Source organism: Sinocyclocheilus grahami, unplaced genomic scaffold (genome assembly GCF_001515645.1).
Source record: "Sinocyclocheilus grahami isolate Dianchi unplaced genomic scaffold, SAMN03320097.WGS_v1.1 scaffold278.1, whole genome shotgun sequence".
Lineage (NCBI taxonomy): Eukaryota > Metazoa > Chordata > Actinopteri > Cypriniformes > Cyprinidae > Sinocyclocheilus > Sinocyclocheilus grahami.
The window spans coordinates 562,238-582,483 of record NW_015505457.1 but is presented as its reverse complement, the minus strand read 5'-3'; the positions used below and the strand labels follow the sequence as shown (position 1 = coordinate 582,483).

The following is a 20,246-nucleotide window of genomic DNA, read 5'->3' as shown; positions in this document are numbered from 1 at the left end:
AAAATTGGTTAGGCATTTTAGTTTTCCAGTACTTAAAATACAAACAAAAATAATCAGTATTGATAGTGTCATAAAAACAATATTGATAGATTTCTAGCAAATCAAGAGTTTTTTGGGGGGGTTTTCTCTACCCCGCTGAGAAATTTTTACCTTTTTATTTTGTTTTTAAGTTGTCTGTATGAATCTTTAGACTTTTTGAAGTTATATTGGATTGTTCAGATCAGTATGTTGGTTTCTGGTTTTTGAGAGAACTAAAGAAGAAACAGATCTTTTTATCATCAAAATATTGTAACCTTTGTTTTTAAGACTGTACAGAATAAAACTATATTAAGAAGTTGATACCGTGTGCTGTTTAGAGAAACTCAACATAAGTTTGCCCTTGAAGAACATATGTATTTTGTTAGCTATATATATATATAATTTCATTGTATTGCGCCTTAAGGGGTTGAGAAGGTAGATTCTGGAAATCCCCAACTCACAGCCTCATGCGATCTGAAGAGTTTAGCAGCTCCTCTGAACTGTGTTCGCCCGAAGAGTGGACTGTTGGCACGGCTTTGGACTTACTTCATATAATTTCAGTGCCCTGTCATCTAGCTTGTCTTGGCAAATTTCTGGTCTTGCTCCCACAAAAACAAATTATATGTAAAAACTCCATCGGCCTGTTCATGTTTCTGTTTCTTTTTGATTATATTTCATGTTTACGGTTTTCATTTTCGAGCTCCCTGTGTTTATCCATCCTGTTTTTCCTGGGTACCGATGCCCAACATCTGTATATGGGAAGTGTGCCAGGAAAATGTTTCTCCACACATGCGCAATGATTATTGGTGAATTAAACAGTACTGTAAATGTTGCATGAGGGCTTGTTAGGCTGTTTCACTGTAAACCAATCAAAACCAATGCTTCTCTAATGTGTGGAATGTTGTCAGAACTGTTAGATTTTGCTTCACGCTTCCACGCGTGTTCTTTCAACATGATATCCGGAACACTGTGCAGAATTCCAAAGCCACATGTAAGAAGTTTTCAGTTTCATACTAGAGCAGACACAAAAGCTTTATTGAATTAAATGACCTGTACTAGAGTGCTTTTTGATTGTTCCATTAGATAAGCCAAACATTGAGATGATGAATTATAGATAGATTACTAATGAAAAACTCAACTTTCAATTGTGCGCGCACATACTTCCTAGCTGCTCTCCGCAGGGTTATCTTGTTAAATTTCAGCAAGGGAGTGCTGACATTAAGAGACGAGAGAGACATTTCTGTCCACACCCTCTCCGTACTCCGGTTGCAGAGTGCAGCAGTAATAATCCAACAAGTGACCGCCGGATATAATGGGCCTCGTTCTATCCGACTCCACAGGGGGAACTTCTGATTAACCGCAGGGAGCTATTGGTCATAACTCACAAGGTGCCTGTTCACCATCAGCTGAGGGGATAGTTAAGAGTGAGAGAGAGGGGTGATTCTTAGAGTATTTCTGTCAGTTGCCCTCTTCCTGGTATTTGTTTGATCTAGTGAGATTTCCTCAGTGCAGCTCTGGCTGGGTGATATACAGCCTCCAGGTGGGTGGGTTCAAGGCCTGGGTCCGGGTGTGTTTTGATGTGTCTGGCTGGCGTTCAAGGTGCATGTGTCTGCTATGAGGATAATATAGCATGACTGAGGGAAAGGGCCAGGCCTGAGGTGATGATAGTTTGCCATTGGTCACAGATTTTAGGAGCATAGATGTTGTTTTATGGTTAGGTTTTTGGATGCGTTTCACATTTATGTGACATTTAAACTGTTCTGGAACAGTGTTGTAAATACAACTTAATCACTGATTTCTAGTCGTGTCCTCTTTTGGAATGCCAAAAAAAGTAGTTTCGCTTTCACAACGAAACAGCATCACACACCGCAGCCTTGAGTGAGCGGATGCCAGAGGCCTAGAGTGAGCCGTGGCCTAGAGTATGCGGAGGCCAGCTTGAGTGAGCAGAGGCGGGAGGGTTTGAGAACGGCGCGGCCGGCGGGCCTGTAAAGTTGCAAAGACTAAAGTCTCAAATCCAAAGAGATATTCTATGCTTCTCTAATGTGTGGAATGTTGTCAGAACTGTTAGATTTTGCTTCACGCTTCCACGCGTGTTCTTTCAACATGATATCCGGAACACTGTGCAGAATTCCAAAGCCACATGTAAGAAGTTTTCAGTTTCATACTAGAGCAGACACAAAAGCTTTATTGAATTAAATGACCTGTACTAGAGTGCTTTTTGATTGTTCCATTAGATAAGCCAAACATTGAGATGATGAATTATAGATAGATTACTAATGAAAAACTCAACTTTCAATTGTGCGCGCACATACTTCCTAGCTGCTCTCCGCAGGGTTATCTTGTTAAATTTCAGCAAGGGAGTGCTGACATTAAGAGACGAGAGAGACATTTCTGTCCACACCCTCTCCGTACTCCGGTTGCAGAGTGCAGCAGTAATAATCCAACAAGTGACAGCCGGATATAATGGGCCTCGTTCTATCCGACTCCACAGGGGGAACTTCTGATTACCCGCAGGGAGCTATTGGTCATAACTCACAAGGTGCCTGTTCACCATCAGCTGAGGGGATAGTTAAGAGTGAGAGAGAGGTGTGATTCTTAGAGTATTTCTGTCAGTTGCCCTCTTCCTGGTATTTGTTTGATCTAGTGAGATTTCCTCAGTGCAGCTCTGGCTGGGTGATATACAGCCTCCAGGTGGGTGGGTTCAAGGCCTGGGTCCGGGTGTGTTTTGATGTGTCTGGCTGGCGTTCAAGGTGCATGTGTCTGCTACGAGGATAATATAGCATGACTGAGGGAAAGGGCCAGGCCTGAGGTGATGATAGTTTGCCATTGGTCACAGATTTTAGGAGCATAGATGTTGTTTTATGGTTAGGTTTTTGGATGCGTTTCACATTTATGTGACATCATTGTTCTTAGGTACTGCATTTAACAGTTAAAATTTATTTTTAAAGGGGTCATATGATGCTGCTAAAAAGAACATTATTTTGTATATTTGGTGTAATGAAATGTTTGTGGTTTAAGGTTCAAAAAACACATTTTCCACATACTGTACATTATTGTTTCTCTATGCCCCGCCTTTCTGAAACGCGTCGATTTTTACAAAGCTCATCGGTCTGAAAAGCGAGGTGTGCTCTGATTGGACAGCTATCCAGTGCCTTGTGATTGGCCGAATACCTCACGCGTGTGGCAATGCAGCGCAACGCGTAAAAAGGCAGTATAAGTAATTATAATCAGTAATTATGTCCCCACTGGATGCAACAAATGCCTCGTTTATAATGGGTTTTAATGTTTTGTCTTGTCGCTCCGGCCGGACACGGCATCAACAGTATGTGAGGGGAGTAACATTTCTGTCTCACGCTTGAGGTATTCGGCCAATCACAACGCATTGGATAGCTGGCCAATCACAGCACACCTCGCCTTTTCAGACCGATGAGCTTTGTAAGAATCGATGCATTTCAAAAAGGCGGGGCATAGAGGAGAAACAATAATGTACAGTATGTGGAAAATAATGTGTTTTTTTTACTTTAAACCGCATAAACACATTTCATTACACCAAATACACAAAATAATGGTCTTTTTAGCAGCATCATATGACCCCTTCAAGAAGGTAACGCTTACTTCTCAACATGTCATGGTTTGAGGTATAGCCTAATACATGTCCTGCAGAGAATATAGAGGTATCGACTCAATGTGTGCACAGCCAAGAACTATACAATACAAGGAAAAGGCACATGAAAACCTAAAATTCAGAGTGCTTGATGTCTTTTACAGTTCTTTTATTAAACACGTCACATAAATCTCAAGACTTCTCTTACTGCCTTTCATTTATTGGAGCTTCAAATGAACCAGGTCTTTGTATGAGGTGAGGTTTGCACCTTAAGAGGCTTTATTGTAAAGTAGTTTGTTGCTCAGTAGGGAAACACATACTGTACTATACCCCTCCCCACCCTGGCCCGCTCCCTCCCTGCTTTTCACCGCATTTACCACTTAGTTAAATCCCCTTCTTTCTCTCTGTAAAGCTTTTAAGCAGTGTGAGGATAGAGTGGGGACTCTGGAGTCAGGGGGAGCCGCTTCCTGGCCACTGAATCTCTGCTCGCAGAAGGGTTTTTCTCTCAGTGATGCCTCGCGGTTGGATCCAGGATGATGGGTTAAGGGATTCTAGCATTCTAGGATTATCCGCCTTTTATCTCCATGCTATTTGCTGCCAATCCCAGAAGGAGGTTGAGTGGAATTCCTCAATGTCCACAGACATGATATGCAAACAGGACTATGTCTAAATGACTCACCAATCCGATTTCTCATAGATTCACAGGGAAAGTGTGTGTCGATTGAGTCTTAGAGGATAATCCCAGTGACAAATGAAAGGAAAGGGGTTTTCCCTGTCAGGAATGTTAGCATCACCAACGCTAATCTCGCATTAGAGCTCAGGTGGGTTTCCAAGGGCCTTGGAAGTTTGCAACATGAGATTTATATGCTAGTGATATAAGCACTACAGATAAAGGGAAATGGAATGTTGTATTTGTAATTGAATGGAAGCGCTTTTAAAACGCTATTCTAGTATTGTCATGATGCAGGATGGTTTGTTTTATTGACCAGACATGGTTTGTGCTTATTCCATCACAGGCCTCTGTAATTAGCTGTTTAATCTGGCTTTTTCCCCAATATGAAATCAGTTGACTGAATGGTGTTCTTGTAACAGGATACAAGAGAAGAGATGCAAAGAAATGACTAGTTTGGCATTGTGCTGTTAATTGTTAGGGATGCACAATTTCAGAATTGTTTTATATATTTAATAATAAGTTTATATACTGTTCAAAAAATTTGGGGTCAGTACAATTTTTATTTTAATTAATACTTTTATTCAGCAAGGACACATTAAATTATTTTAAAATGACTGCAAAGACATTTATAATGTCACAAAATGTCAAAAAAATGCTGTTCCTTTAAACTTTCTATTAATCAAAGTATGTATCTATCTATACTGTAATCTTTAGTAAATCTTAAAATGCATATCCATTTTTCATATGGTACATTAATATTGTGATGAGTAAGTTCACTTGTTGCATTTAAAATTTTAAAATGACTGATTTTAGTTTTTAGTGTTTTGTTTTTAATTTATTTACAGTGCACAAAATACTCTAGAATTTTAAGTCTGGCTATTTATCAGCCATATCATGAAATTAATCGTCTAATTGGTATCAGCCAGAAATGTAATATTCATGCATTCCTAGCAGAAAGAGCTGGTGCTGTGAGCCTCACAAGGACAATTAAAGCTTTTAACAGGCAGAGAGAGAGAGAGAAATTCATCCTTGCCATCATGTGCCTCCTAGTATATGGGCTGAACACCCTGGGGAATCTGTTTGCCAGTCGTTGTTTTCCTCTCTCTCTCCCTTTCCATGTGAATAATTGAAAGTGTAGCATGTCAGACAAAGATGCATTTACTTGCTTCATTATATTTTAATCCGAAGTGAACAATTTTTATGCATTGCTTTCTTGGCATCCGAAGCAACTTTTAATTTTCTTCCACCGGGTCTCTTGTAATTCATCTGCACCCACACACGCCCTCGTCAGCCCGCTCTTTCCGAAACCTTTATTGCATTTTTCCAGAAATTCTTACAGTGTACAAGTGCTAATTGGCAGTGATCGTTTCAACTGATATCCGTGTTTGTTCAATGAAGTCCTCACAAAATGTCTCAAAGCTAATAAGGGTGTTTGTTGAAATAAGATCTTTTTTTTTTTCCTTTTTGCAGTTGGAGGCCCTGGTGTGTTGTTCAGCTGGTTTACACAGTGTGTGTGTGTGTGTGTGTGTGTTAGCCTGTGTAGATTACACTTCATTGTACAGCCCTCTAATTAGCTGGTATTTACGGAGTACAAAAGACTGTAACAACATGAACAAATATGTACACAGTGCTTTATAAATTATGTAATTGTTATTCCCAATTTGCTGTCAGTTGACCTTAGCTGACTTTAGCGTAGTGGAGCTAAAAACTTTGACTTTCTGCAAATTGTATGTACTTTTGTTGTAAACACAGTGCTGTCTGACAAAATAATTCAATTCTTTACATGTCTGGCATCATTATCCCCTCTCTTCGCCTCTAACATTACATTGAATGTAATAGAAAACCCCACCGGGGGGCCTTTTGTCACAAGGTTGACTCAGTCGCTGGTATGTGAAGGGGTGAGGTTTAAACGGTAAGTATGAAAGCCAGAGCCATAATCTCTCTCACAAGGTTAGCGCAGTTGTCGGCTTGATGATAAACGGACAGGGTGTAGTGTTTTGTCAGAATGCGTGTTGCTTGCTGGGTTTGCGTGGCTAGCGCTCGTCAAAGGAAATTTCTTGGGTGTTTATTCATACACCTTGAGCTACCATACGATGCACATCTGGGGTTGGGGTGATAAAAGAAGCCCTGCACAATGTGCTGTGGTTGGTGTTAGATAAATGTGACATGCCTGGGGCAGCTGCCGCGAGCCTTCCTAACCTTCCCTCTGTAACATGGCAATCCAGCGTGCCAGAACTGTGTCCGCTATTAAAATATTATTAATAATAATAGTAATAATTCCCCTTACTTTGGAATAATAATATATATTTAAATGTTTATATATATATATATATATATATATATATATGGTGTTGCTCTAAAATGCTGTAGGACAACATGGATGCTAAAAGGGACATGGGTCGAAACAAAGGTGTACTTTGGCTTAATAATAATAATAATTGAAATTATTTTAATAATAATTCTCAATAGGATGTTTACATGTTAATCGGACTACAATTGAGCATTTTTCAGTTGCTCAGAAAAGAGGTGATTTCAAATATTTGATTATGCCTTGTGTCATGTATATTTGAACAGACACATGAAGGCTGTGACTTGACTTCCTTAAAATGTGTTGTAGTTCAGTTATCACTGTACATGTACATTAACTATCTTCTGTGAAACAAAAGAAAATATTTTTGTAAAATGTCAGGTAATGGGTTTTAGATTAAATTGTTTTGCTTTTGTATGGACTATGTTCATTTGTGCTTCACTGAAGAAAGAAACTCATGCAGGTTTGAAACGCCATGAAGGGGTGTAAATGATAAGAAATTCTGTTTTGGATGGTCTATCCCTTTGAGATCGATGAGAAGTAGATGAAATCAGGATCCTGTGTCCCTTTTATCCCTCAGCCTTCTCTTCCCTCTATTTTAAGGACAGGGGAGGTGCTAAGGTGAATTTAAAGGCGTGAGCAGAGCCGGGTTGATCTGCCGAGGCACGGGGATAGCATTACAGCGCACAGCAACATGAGCAGCGGTGTCCGCTTTAAAAGTAAATTCCACTTAGTGTGGCGCGTCCCATCCCAACAGGAGCCTGGCTCAACTGTGAGCTTCCTTTATATAGTACATTCCGTGTCTGTTTGTGCAGCGAGGGGTTGTGGGGGATTAGCCGTTGACACGCTGTCAGTTTCTGCCTCCCCTGCCTTTGCCTTTTCATTTCCTTCCCTTTCACCTACACCTTTTCTGTAGTGCCCACATGAATCCTGGAAGTGCCTGTCTGCTTTGATGTACTTACAGGATTCTACAACCGCTTTGATTTCAGGCAGTTCGAGTTCAGGCAGTGCGAGTGAGCGCAGCACCTGAAAGGTCAGAGGTCAAGTGGATCTGTGGTGCAAAGGTCACCATGCGCATCCTGCTCAGCAAGAGCTCTCACGTACAGGAGTGCAATGTGCAGCACTGAGTTTTTAGGTTCTGAATGCACCCTTGATTCAGGTTAGGATGCCTGCTTATTTTGGCCGAATGCGTGTTTGCATTACAAGGAGATGATTCATGTAAAATTCACATGGCTTCATGGTTGGATGAAAACAGGGTGCTTTGCTTTGCATTTTTTCCTCTCATTAAAGGCATCGGAACAGGCCGTGGTGTATCACGTAGTAAGACCGCCGTGCTCCCTGTCTAACAAGACCTGAACAATCCTCAACATCCTTTTCTTTCTTCTACCTACTGCAGATGAAGGCCCAGCAAGGGGCACAAACCCTATATTATTTATGAATTATTCAATGTGCCTGGATGGGTTTCCCTTGTAGCGAAGCAGATCTGCAAAGAAAAAGCAACTCATCTTTGCTCTCCTTCGTACTTGCCCGAGGTAGTGAATGACTCAGAATTTGTTCTCATTGAAGAAAACAAGGTGAACAAGGGGCAATGCTGAATAGCGCTTCAAGCCATCCCTCAAGAATCACATGCGTTTAATTGGTAGTCTGTACCGTACACCTTAGTCGGAGTACGTCATACTTAATTTGACATGAATGGAAATGAGGTTGTGAGAGATTGAAGTACGGTCCATTCTAGGGCTGAACGATTTTGGAAAAATAATCGAATTGCTATTTTTTTTACCAATATTGCGATTGCGATTTTAATATGCAATTATTTTTTAAAGCTCTTTATGTTCTGTATTATTCAACAAAGACAAGCTATAAATCATTGTATAGTATGACCAACACACTATTAGATAGATTAAACATAAATGTTCTTTTCTGTAGGCCAGGCATATATGTTACGATGAAATTAGGTGATGCATGAATTGATATGAATGACATTTTTATTTAACCACTACAATCACAATATATTGACTGATTTGTTGAACTTCCAACCTTGTAAGCATGTAATAATTATGACAACATAAAGCACTGACAAATAAGCCTGGTGTAAACATTAATATGAAAGTCAGTAACAAATCACACAAACTAAAGTAGATTGCAGAAATATAAAAACAAATGTTGCTTTACCACACTACTTTAGGTAATTCAAAGTCACTGTAATAAATGTGGACTGCACTTTTTAAACACTGTCTGGTAACTTTAGACCAGTGGTTCTCAAACTGTTTTGGTCATGCCGCCCATTAAACCTATAAAAAAAATCTGGCTCTCTCTCCTCACCAACGACATTAAACACCGTGTCTACATTGGACGCGAGCGGCAAAATACAGTAGAACCCATTATAATCAGTGACGCTGTCTACACTGGATGCGGCGCGACACGACAAAACCCTGACATTAAACTGATGCCTTGTTCTATTTATGACGTACTGACACAAAGTTAAAATGATTTGCAGCGGTCGCTTTGTCGCGTCCAGTTTACAGTAGAGCTGTTGCGGCGTGTCCGGTATAGACACGGTGAGTGAAGCCGAGAGCAAGATATGTCTCGTCATATTTTCTACATTAAACTGATGCCTTGTTCTATTTATGATGTACTGACACAAAGTTCAAATGATTTGCAACGGTTGCTTTGTCGTGTCCAGTGTAGAGCTGTTGCGGCACGATGCGTCAACTGTAGCGTCCGGTATAGACACGGTGACTGAAGCCGAGAGCACGATATGCCTCGTCATGTTTTCTGCATTTAGCTTTTGAATGACCAGCACCTGCCTGGGTCTGTGCGACTTCATCTATGGCTTTTCTCTTCCCTTTCACAAACCGATCCATCTCCCATTCTAAGTTACGTCCTTTGGCTGTTTACTTTTTTATTTATTTTCTTTTTCTGCTGATGGCCCTCCGGTCCACCGGTAAAAATCACGTTCCAGGGGGTAAAATACAAATTTTTTTGGAGGGGTTCCCCAAACCACGGACTTGGCAACACCGTAGTGCAGTGGTTCTCAAACCTCTCCATGAAGTACCCCCAGCACTGCACATTTTGTATGTCTCCCTATATCTGATACACCCACAATTACTTCGACAGCTATAAGAGAGCGGACGTCTCCTTGTGCTTTCTCTCGCTCGCCGTACTTTGATGTCATACACCAATCGATCTTTTAAGTCGAACACAGCTCTTTACTCTCACGTGTCACATGATCAAGTGTAATCGCAGCCTCTGCGATTGAAAAATAGCGTTTTTTCATATTGCGATATCGCAAATGCAATTAATCGTTCAGCCCTAGTCCATTCAGTAAATGCCGTTCTCTCTTAAGGTACTTGATCTTGCCTAGTTTTTACAACCCAGGTCTTTCTCGTCATATTTTCTGCATTTAGCTTTTGAATGACCAGCACCTGCCTGGGTCTGTGCGACTTCATCTATGGCTTTTCTCTTCCCTTTCACAAACCGATCCATCTCCCATTCTAAGTTACGTCCTTTGGCTGTTTACTTTTTTATTTATTTTCTTTTTCTGCTGATGGCCCTCCGGTCCACCGGTAAAAATCACGTTCCAGGGGGTAAAATACAAATTTTTTTGGAGGGGTTCCCCAAACCACGGACGTGGCAACACTGTAGCGTGCCAACTTGATGCTTCCTCTGAAGACTGCTTAGATGTGTTCGACTTGAATTGAAGCAGCGCTGCTTAGACCGATCGGTGTGTGTCATCAAAGTACTTCGACAGCTATAAGAGAGCGGACGTCTCCTTGTGCTTTCTCTCGCTCGCCGTACTTTGATGTCATACACCAATCGATCTTTTAAGTCGAACACAGCTCTTTACTCTCACGTGTCACATGATCAAGTGTAATCGCAGCCTCTGCGATTGAAAAATAGCGTTTTTTCATATTGCGATATCGCAAATGCAATTAATCGTTCAGCCCTAGTCCATTCAGTAAATGCCGTTCTCTCTTAAGGTACTTGATCTTGCCTAGTTTTTACAACCCAGGTCTTTGTAGAATGACATGTTGTTAGTGTTTTGTCAGCTAAGTGAGGGGTTTTCAAACTTCTTTATGCCAAGGAAGCTATATATTTTATGTAAAGCTATATATTTATGTAGAATTACCCTTTCATACTAAGTATGAAAAATATCAATCATATTATAAAAACATGTTTTTTCCTCAATTAAATTGAATAAATACATTTATTTTCACTGTATTATATCCTAAACAAATTATTAAAATATGATCTGTAAAATATTTATTTTTATTTATGTAATAAAAATATTTTATAATTTTAATTAAAAAAAATAATAATTGTCATTTAATATATATATATATTTTTTATATCTGAAATTTTTGCGCCCTTTAGCACTTGTGGCCTCCGGTTCAAAAGACTTTGAGTTAAGCGATGAACACGGATGTGCTATATGTGAAAAAAAAAAGATGTGAAGCGATGAACATGTATGTATTATATGCTAATCAATTCATTCAGATTGTTTTGTTTCTTGGTTTGTCTCGGCTCCAGTAGAGTTTTAGGTATTAGTTTACTTGAGAGTCGCGTAGGATTGAATGACATAGCCATCTAATGGAAGTGTGTCCGGTTAACCAGAAAGGAAGCCTGTTTATCTCTTTCTCGCTCTCTTTCTTTGCTACTCTCCTTATCTCAGTTGTGTTGGCAGGAGTAAGAATCCCTGGACTCAGATCTGTATCTGCAGTGTGTCTACAGGCTCTGATTCCTTAGCTGATAAGCCACGTTTTTATCTTCTCCTGCTTTCACATTAAAGACAAGGGGGCCTGTGAGAGCCTGTAGCCCGTGACAGTTCCTGTGTGGCTACTGTCTGTCACCCAGGAGCATGGGAACACTGGTTTCAAGAAAGCAGGCATGGCACAAATAGTTGATTTATACTTGAATTTAATTTTGCCTTACTTCACTATCCAGCTGGTCAGGTTTTTATGCTCCTCCTTCTGTACCTTCACCACCTTAGCAGGATTTGCCCTGTATCTAAGAGTCTTAAACTCCAAAACCTAGTAAGCTTGTCTACTGCCTACAATGATGAACATGTATGTATTATATGCTAATCAATTCATTCAGATTTTCAAATACATCGCTAATACGGAAACATTTGATTTTGTGTCGAATGAGAGATGCAACGTTGGTTTCAGTTTTCGTTTTAGCCTAAATGAATTCGTTTTGGCTTGTCGTTTAGCTATAGCTTCTTATATTTAGAATTATTTTCTAAATACTGTTAATTGAAAGGATTTGTTGTGGAGTGAGGGGAACTAAAATAGCCTAGCTATGTTTACAGTGTTTATTATAATGTTTGTAAACATTTCGTGTCGGCATTAGGCCTATTTCTGAAGAAAATAATAAAATGCGGCTTATGTTTTTTTTTTCCTCTAAAAAAACAAAAAAAAAATGTATACGCATAGCGTATTTCAACCATGCAGCAAACCTTTTTAAATATTTTGATAGATCACTACAACAAATGAATAAATGAATGACTTTTTAAACCGTTTAAATCTAGCGTAGAGTTAGTTCTGGCAGATCACGTTAGTCAAGCTCGCATCAGCTGACTCTCAGTTGATCCCCATCAACTTATGGGAATACGACACCTATCTAAGCATTCATATATAAGGTCCCTCAGTATTATCAGCAGTTTTCGCATTGCTCAATAGCTAATTACCCTCCTCCATCCCCAACTCCTCTGTCAGTCAGGATTCAGCCTTCTGATTCTCCTTTGAATCAGACTAATTCTAAAATGTGTACATAACATTATTGAACTTTAACGATATCTGCAATGCATTTGTTGTTTCTGTTCTGTTTACTCTGGGGGGGTTATCGCTGCTCTCCCTGCTCTCATCCATGCTTGGCTGCATGGATGCGCAGGGAGTTCTTGCCCAGAACACAACCATACCACCAATCCAAACTGTATGCTAATTGTCAATCATCTTTGACGATAGTGGTCCTGACAGAACTGATTGTACTAATTGGTTAAAATTCTTCACGGTCGGTTAACAGTTAACCGGTTAAAATGAACATCCCTAGTCGGTCTCTACTTTGCATTCTGCATTGTGTTCTACTTTGGCACTGCATCAATTTTGGAACATATCGGTAATCCCTTTTTAGGCAGCTCACTAGGTTTTGGAACAGAGCTTACTATATGTGTAAGATGGCTCTTCTACACTGTTTGTCTTTGCTTTTTACTTTGTTTCTCATAATGTGTTTATTCCTGGCCATGTGTCAGGAGGCAACCACAACTGTGCTGATTTGTGACCCTGTCTCACTGTTTGGCCTTAGTGTTACTATGAGACACATCTTTACCCTCCCTCCCTCTCTCTCCGTCTCTCTCGCTCACTCTCTCTCTACCTCCCCTGTGATCTCAGTCTGCCCTACGCTCACCGGATAGCATTCTAATTTGTATTTCGCACCAACCGCCTGTTATGTTAACAGACTGTGAATGCTCAAAAGCAGGCGGAAGTAATTGCAAAAAAAAAGGTTGAAAAATGTGTGAGTGAAAGTGAGATTAAATTATATTGAGAAAGATGGAAGAAAGGATGACATTGGATAAGGAAGATTACTACAGAAAGATAAATGAAGAGAGATCAGAGCAAGTAGGATGGTAAAAATGTAAAGTAACTGCGAGGAAAGGGGTGAATTAGAGGAACAGAGAAGACGGGATCACAGGAACTGCAGGCGATTTAGATATGCAAACCACAGGAGCTGTGCTACGATTGCGCTTTAGGTTCTCGTCATGTTGTTGCCAAGCGAGAGTTCGACGGAGATATCGTTCCCCACCGTCAGCCAATCGCGGCTGACATGGAATGTGGCGCTCGCGGCGAGCAGCACAGACTTGTGGGTAGGCCTGCATTTTGCACGGTCACCCAGTGGAATACATTATCATCTTAATGATGCTTTAGGTGCAGATGCATGTCTAATGCACTGGTGTGGGTGTGTGTGTGTGTGTGTGTGTGTGTGTGTGTGTGTGTCACTCTCCTGTGAAGTGTAGAGGGCAGAGAGCTGTAACCACTCTCACACACACCTGTTCTGACTGGAGGCGGTCTGCACCACGGCTGATAGGATGAGAGCGCAGGGGGAGAGATGTAGCAGTGCTCATGATAAACGAGTATGTAGGGAGGTCATTAAGCAGAGCAGCGAGAGGAGGAGAGAGAGAGGGAGTGGGAGAGAAATGGGAGAGAGAAGGACAAACACAGTGAAGATAATTAATTTGGTGTTTCATTAGCAGGAACTTGTATGTCTGGATGACTGCATGGGTGCAAGGGCAGGCAAATGTACAATCCTGAGGAACTATGTTGTACCTGTACCGCCTGACATCCCCTTTGGAATGAAAATGGAGAAATGAGATTTCTAAAATCTCAGTTGTTTGTACTAGACCGCACAAATTAAAAGGAGAACTTTGCTGTTGCTTGCTTTTTAGATGTTTCTTGGGAAAAAAAAAATCGTGGGCACAATTAAAACACAATTAAAGTGTTTTTAATTCTGCCATGAGTCTGAAGGTCTGGCTACGTGAGACTACCGAACAACAAACGCACACAGTCCACATACATTATACAGATCAGAGGACTGAGGCAAGATGATGGGTGAGGAATGATTGCTGATGGAGGAGAGGAAGAATGAGGAGGAGTTTATTGTGACAAAGATAAAACACAGGCATGATCCACATACTAAAATCTGTTGTAGAGGTCATTCTGTTGTTGTCAGGTTAATCAGAGGACTGTGTAGCAGCCCTCTTCAGGCCAGGCTGACTCCCTTTTTCTCTCTCTGATAATTGATGCCATCTGGCCGGCCTGCCTGCCAATGGCAGCGTGACATCGCAGCAGTGTGCCACACCTTCCTCTCTGAAGCCTCCAGTGGCTCCACTGTGCCACCCTCTCCTGGCACTGAACTCACAGGGTGTCAGAGGTGAACAGAGGCGTGTGAGGAGGAGGAGCAGGGGAGGAAACAGATCAGTCGACTTTTGTTATATTACTGGTTCTATCATGTATTTCAGTGGGATTGTTTATACAGTATTGAATTTTGTTTATATTCATTGAGTGGACTTATTCAATTATTACTTTTTTTTTATTATTAAGATGCAGCTTGGGTCTACCATGGTCAATATTGTAATGGCAATACCATGGTATTATTTGTACTGTGTAATAATACCAAATACACTGCCATTCAGAAATTTGGTTATTAAACAGCAATGACAAATTCATCAAATGTAACAATTATGATTATAATGTTACAAAAGATTTCTATTCCATATAAATGATCTTCTTATGAACTAAAGAATCCTGCTGTTTCCACAAAAATATTAAGCAACATAACTCTATTCAACATGGATAATCAGAAATATTTATTGAGAACCAAATCAGTATATTGATGATTTCTGAAGGATCATGTGACACTGAAGACTGAAGTAATGACTAAATTTAAATGGTAAAAATTCAGCTTTGCATCACGTAAATTACTTTTTAAAAATATATTATTATATGAATATATTAGATATAAAATTATATATAAAAAATTTAAATAATCTTACCAACCCACTACTTTTGAATAGTAATGCACATAGGAATACCATATTAATTCCATGGTTTTACCAGTTTTTTTTTTTTTTGATTTACAGTCAAATCTAAATATTGGTGAAATTTGATGCAATTTCCCTCACCAAAGCCAAATATTTTACCTTTTGCACCTGCATATTGATTTTGATGTTTAATCTATAATTAGATTACAGGTTGAAATCTGCTTTTTAATGATCTTTTTGGCTACATAACTCTCTCGGTGACTGAAGTCATAAAAAAACAGTTGCATGTCACACTGCAGAATACTTCACAAAGGAATTTCATGTCAATTGCTTTCATTCTTTTGGCTTTATAAATTCAGTCTTCTTGTGGAGCATTAGAAGAAGCAGTATAAAATGTTTAGATGTCTGTTGTAGTTTGAACTCTGACTGCTGTGATTGTTTATTTTTATGGCTTAGCACCGTTTTGGTGCAATGAATCCGACCTCCCCTCCCTGTCTGTCCTTTCTCGTTCTTTCTTCCAGTGGCACTTTACAACTGTAGGCAGCAGGTCTCTCAACACATGGCCATGACCTTTTTATTTTTCTCACTCCCTCCCTACCTTCTCCTCTGGCCGTCCATCTCTCTGTTTTCCTCTGTGGCTCCTATGAGAGTTGGGTCGTGCTCCAGAGGAGGCTGCATCATAGCCTGTAGTTTATAAGTGCAATGGGAGAAGTGAACTGAGGACTGTTTTGGTATCTCAAGAGTCCCAGGCCTGGCCTCTCTGCCTCCAGATCCAGTATCACACGTCCTCTCGGGTCAGGCCTCCTGCGGCCCCGCCAACGCTGTTTGGCTCCCAGCAATGTGGCTTCAATTTCCTCCGTTTTGAAATGGTTATAGCCCCTCTGCTTCCTTCAGCTGGCAGGGTCTTTGCTTTGTTTTTTCTCTCTCTCGCTCTTTCTCCTTTCTTGCTCATTTTGATCACTCTGTACTTTAATCACCTCTCGACCCCCCTGCTTTGTAAGAGTGCAAAGAATTTGTTATGAGTGACCTTTGACCTCTGGCCTGTAGGGACACAGTATAAAGGCTGCTCGGAAGAACAGCTTACTGGCAAAAAATACAAACAGTGAAATGCAGCCACCATAAATCTCGTTCTTTTTTTTAACAGTCTGGCAGTTCTTTTCTTGTTTTAAGCTCTCATAAGAATACCTTTCATAACCAGATCATTGTATTGAAAGTTTCTTTTCAACATTAAAGGCACACGCCGAATGATTGTTGACAACAGTCTTTGCCCAAACCCGAGGCTTATACATATGCTACGTCCCCAGTTTCATCTGAACCTCTTTTCTTTCATGTAATCCTACGGGTGTGTGAGCTAAAGTGTTCCAGCGTTCAGACACAGGCGAAAATTAGTCCCCTGACATAGTGAATTATGGGGCTGAAATAGAGGTCCTTATTAATGTAGTCCAGGATTTACGTCAGCGGAGGTCTCAGAAATTATGCCATGCCGTGGGTCTGGTCTAACAGGAGGTTTTGCATATTAGACAAAGTACACATTTTAAAGAACAAGTTATTAATTGAGCTAGAAACTTGGTCTACACAAGATTCACATAGACAAACTGTGGTCCATTTTTATCAAAACGTGCTGCAGAAGGTTCTATGCCTAAAAATGAAACGGTGACATGATCAAATTAATCTTTTCAACAGCAATGTTATTTTCTTATTGCTTGTCTTTTAGCATATACTACTGCATTTGATAACAGGCATAATAATATAGATAACCATATACCATATGCCAAAAGAAGCTCAGAATAAGCAGATATTTAAACACATGACTGCCTGCTCTCTCTTGCTAAGTTAAATGCGTAGTGTGTGTTTTTAATTGATAGACTGTTTTATTCTAAGAAAAAGCTGGAATGTGTATGCCAGCATTCTTTACCGCTCTTGTGTATAGTGTGTGAAAAATGTTAGCGTTCTTTCTCTTCGTTAAGAGCCCCACGTCCTGTCTGTCAGTGACTGTGTGTTTTTGTTAGAGCATGGCGTGTTTTCTTTTTCTTGCTTCTTGCCAGAAACTACACACTCTGGTACATGGAGGGGAAGGAAAGCACACTTATGTTTAGTCTACATAGCACTTAAGTCACTTTGTAGGGAGATTACCTTTTTCCTATTCTAATCTGCGGGTAGGATTTGTGATGTCACCATCCGTCAGTGTTCTTTTATTAGATCATTAAGAGTAGGGATGTGGAAAATTGCGCAACTTGGCTCCACTTAAACATTTGCACAGTGTTTTATTTGTCTATTGGCTTTTTACCTCATTATCCTCCAGTTTTTCTTCTTTCTCTGTCCTTTGTTTATTGGTAGACATCTTTAGGCTGGCACAACAGTGTTCCCCAGTGTTGTTGTCTTTCCCCTTAAAAAGGGGAGGACAAGAACAGTTAAAAAGGAACTTTACTTGAACATGGTCTAATTGTTTCATTTCTGTTTTGCAGGCATCTGATGTAGGATCAGAGAAGCTGTTCTCGCCTACTGCACCTAAAGGTAAGAGCATGAAAATATATTTTGGGTGCTATGTAAGTGTTTCACGTGTCATTTTTCCTGCATTGGATGTTTTAGACGTGATTAAACTGGTAAACATAAACTGGTTTTGAAAACCCAGGGTTGTCAGTTCAATATTCAAGTTACTTTAATAATACATACTGTAGCAAAACTCATGCAACTAAACACTTGTTTCTTTACTTTTTAATTCAAGGAAGCTCTCTTCTTGTTCAGGCAGCAGTTTGGCTGATAGGCTATGTTTTTGATGTTGAAGTTAATGTTTTCCCACCAAAGCAATATGCTCCCAAAGGCCACTAGGAGCTCATTTTCAGATCCATACTCCATCCACAAGAGTAACATTCCTCTTGTCGGAATGGTGCCGTTCTCTTTTTCTAATTTTTTTCATAAATGTTGAAGGGTTTTTGGCCTTGGGAGCCAAAGAGATATCCATATTTTCCAGGTTCCCTTCAAATGCTACATTTGTTAAGTTGCACATGTGTGGAAGTACATAGTTCTAAATATGGTTGCAGGAAGTCGAGGGACGTCCGACTCATCAGAAGGGGTTGTTAATTTTGGGTGGGTGGGTTTACATCTCTAGACCTCAATGCCAGACAGCAAATCTCAGATGCACTGTAATCCTGCTAAAAACCTGTTAAACTTCTATGAGATTGTAAAATGGTGAGATGGTGTTTTGTATTTTTGACTTGTTTTCAAGTGGCTGCTTTTAATGCGGATCTGAGCTACTTTTTACTGTTTCCAGTAGTAGTAAAAGTCGGCCCTAGAAGTTTTTTTTAGTTGGTTCACATCCATGTTTTGTAGGGGAACTAAGTTGTGAAACAAATTCTGTTTTTTACACAGTGCAAAGGAGCTGTCTAGTTTAATGCCACACTTGTGATGCCCGGCATGAATCCTTTGGAGAGCCTTTGACCCCTCTCTCTGAAAATGGAGAAAAGAGGAAGTGAGAAGAGACAAGTCGAGCTCAGAGGAAGAGTAAAACTTGTGACTGCTGTCGGGGTCCAAATTAAAGTCCTTTTTTTTGCACGTCTGGTCTGTGGATGACTTCCAGACATAACCGTAGGAAAAGTCTTGTGCAACAGCTGACATGTTTAAAAGTAGATCAAAGCATATGGTTTGAGCTCTTATGATGGCAACAGAAGAGCTTGTTGTTGCTGATATTACAGACACCCTAATCTGTGTTTCGGCTGATGGCGAGAAAAACTGTATCTTTCTTAAAATCCTGCTAATGTGTGTCATGCAAACACACTCCCCAGGGATCACGGAGATGATACAGGGAAAGCAGAAAGTAGTAAGAAGTGCCGGATTAGGATTAGAAAAGTGTAAACCAAGAGTAGAAATATGTGGATTAAGTGATTTAGGACTGCAGGGAATAAACATTATCAGACTAGCAATTTGACGTCCAATCTGTAGAGATTACGGATCTTGTAAGGATGTGTGACCTTTGAAATCTATGATGTTTGACGATAGTTTCATTTATGAGGTTGTAATCTTTGATATCCAGTTCCAGTTTAGATTTTGTAACATTGATATCCATTAAGTTTCGTGAAAGTTCTTTTGATATGTTAGATATGTTATATGTTTGATATGTACTTTTGATATGTTTAGTTCCATAACAGTTCCAGTTTGGATTTCTTAAACTTTAACTATTTTCTCTGCCATTGACAGAATCTGGGGCCATGGAAATTTTGTGAAAATGATAAAAAATTCTCGCAATGACTGGTAGTGGTCGACCGATATATCGGCCGATATTTGGCATATTTTAAATGTCGGCATCGACCGATACGTTTTCCTGTTTGGTTGATGCGATCGAGGTGGGACTTTTATTTTGATGGCGTGCCAGACTTTTATTTTGACGGCGCTGAGAGCGGCAGAGCCTGAGCACACAATGCTCACATTCTCCCTCTTGTTCGCCGTCGTCGTTAACAGTTCTGTCTAATACGGATAGAAGTCTGTCTAATAATCCGATAGAACTGTTAAACAAAGGAATTAAAATCCATACAAAAAAGTATACGATTATAACGATTGCTTTAATATTATTAGTAATAGAAAGGCAAACGTCAGCATTCAGCAAATATGCATTTATATAATTTAAACAAATCTTTGAATGACTAATTAACACTTAATTTCACAAACCTTGCTAACTTAGTCGGATCCAGTTGTGAGATCTTGACAAGTGTGCATCTGACCTGCATGATCGCATGTCCTCTGCGTGACGGTCGGTCCGTATGAATTGAATGCGGACAGGTGTAGAGTTCAGCTTCACTGGAGACGTGTGATCGACAAACTTTATACTCGTGATTTTAAATTATGCTGCACTTTATGCATTTGCCCACTGCCATATTCATGTCATTTCCACTGTATGCTGTATGTAAAATGAGTGTTACCTTGGCTTTATTTGAAAAAATATGATTCCCAATGCACACAAACTTCCCAGAATACTGAGTGCCTTGTTGGTTACAGTGTTTACTTCTTTCTTTTTTTTTTCTTCTTTTTTTATTATATGTTTTATTAAATATTCATTTATTTGTGAAAAATACTTTGTCATCTAAAGTATGTTTATTTGAAGGGGTCATATGAT

The 20,246-nt window shown here is 39.9% G+C and overlaps 1 protein-coding gene across 10 annotated transcripts in view; it reads left to right on the top strand.

Moving 5' to 3' along the window:
* The window catches only part of LOC107600129 (autism susceptibility gene 2 protein-like), a 336,166-nt gene that overhangs the window by 275,721 nt on the left and 40,199 nt on the right, over window positions 1-20,246 (top strand). For all 10 annotated transcript variants that reach the window (XM_016291922.1, XM_016291926.1, XM_016291925.1 and 7 more), the window contains one exon: window positions 17,605-17,653. In XM_016291922.1, coding sequence (XP_016147408.1) covers window positions 17,605-17,653 — 49 coding nt within the window. The remainder of the gene's footprint in view (window positions 1-17,604; window positions 17,654-20,246) is intronic.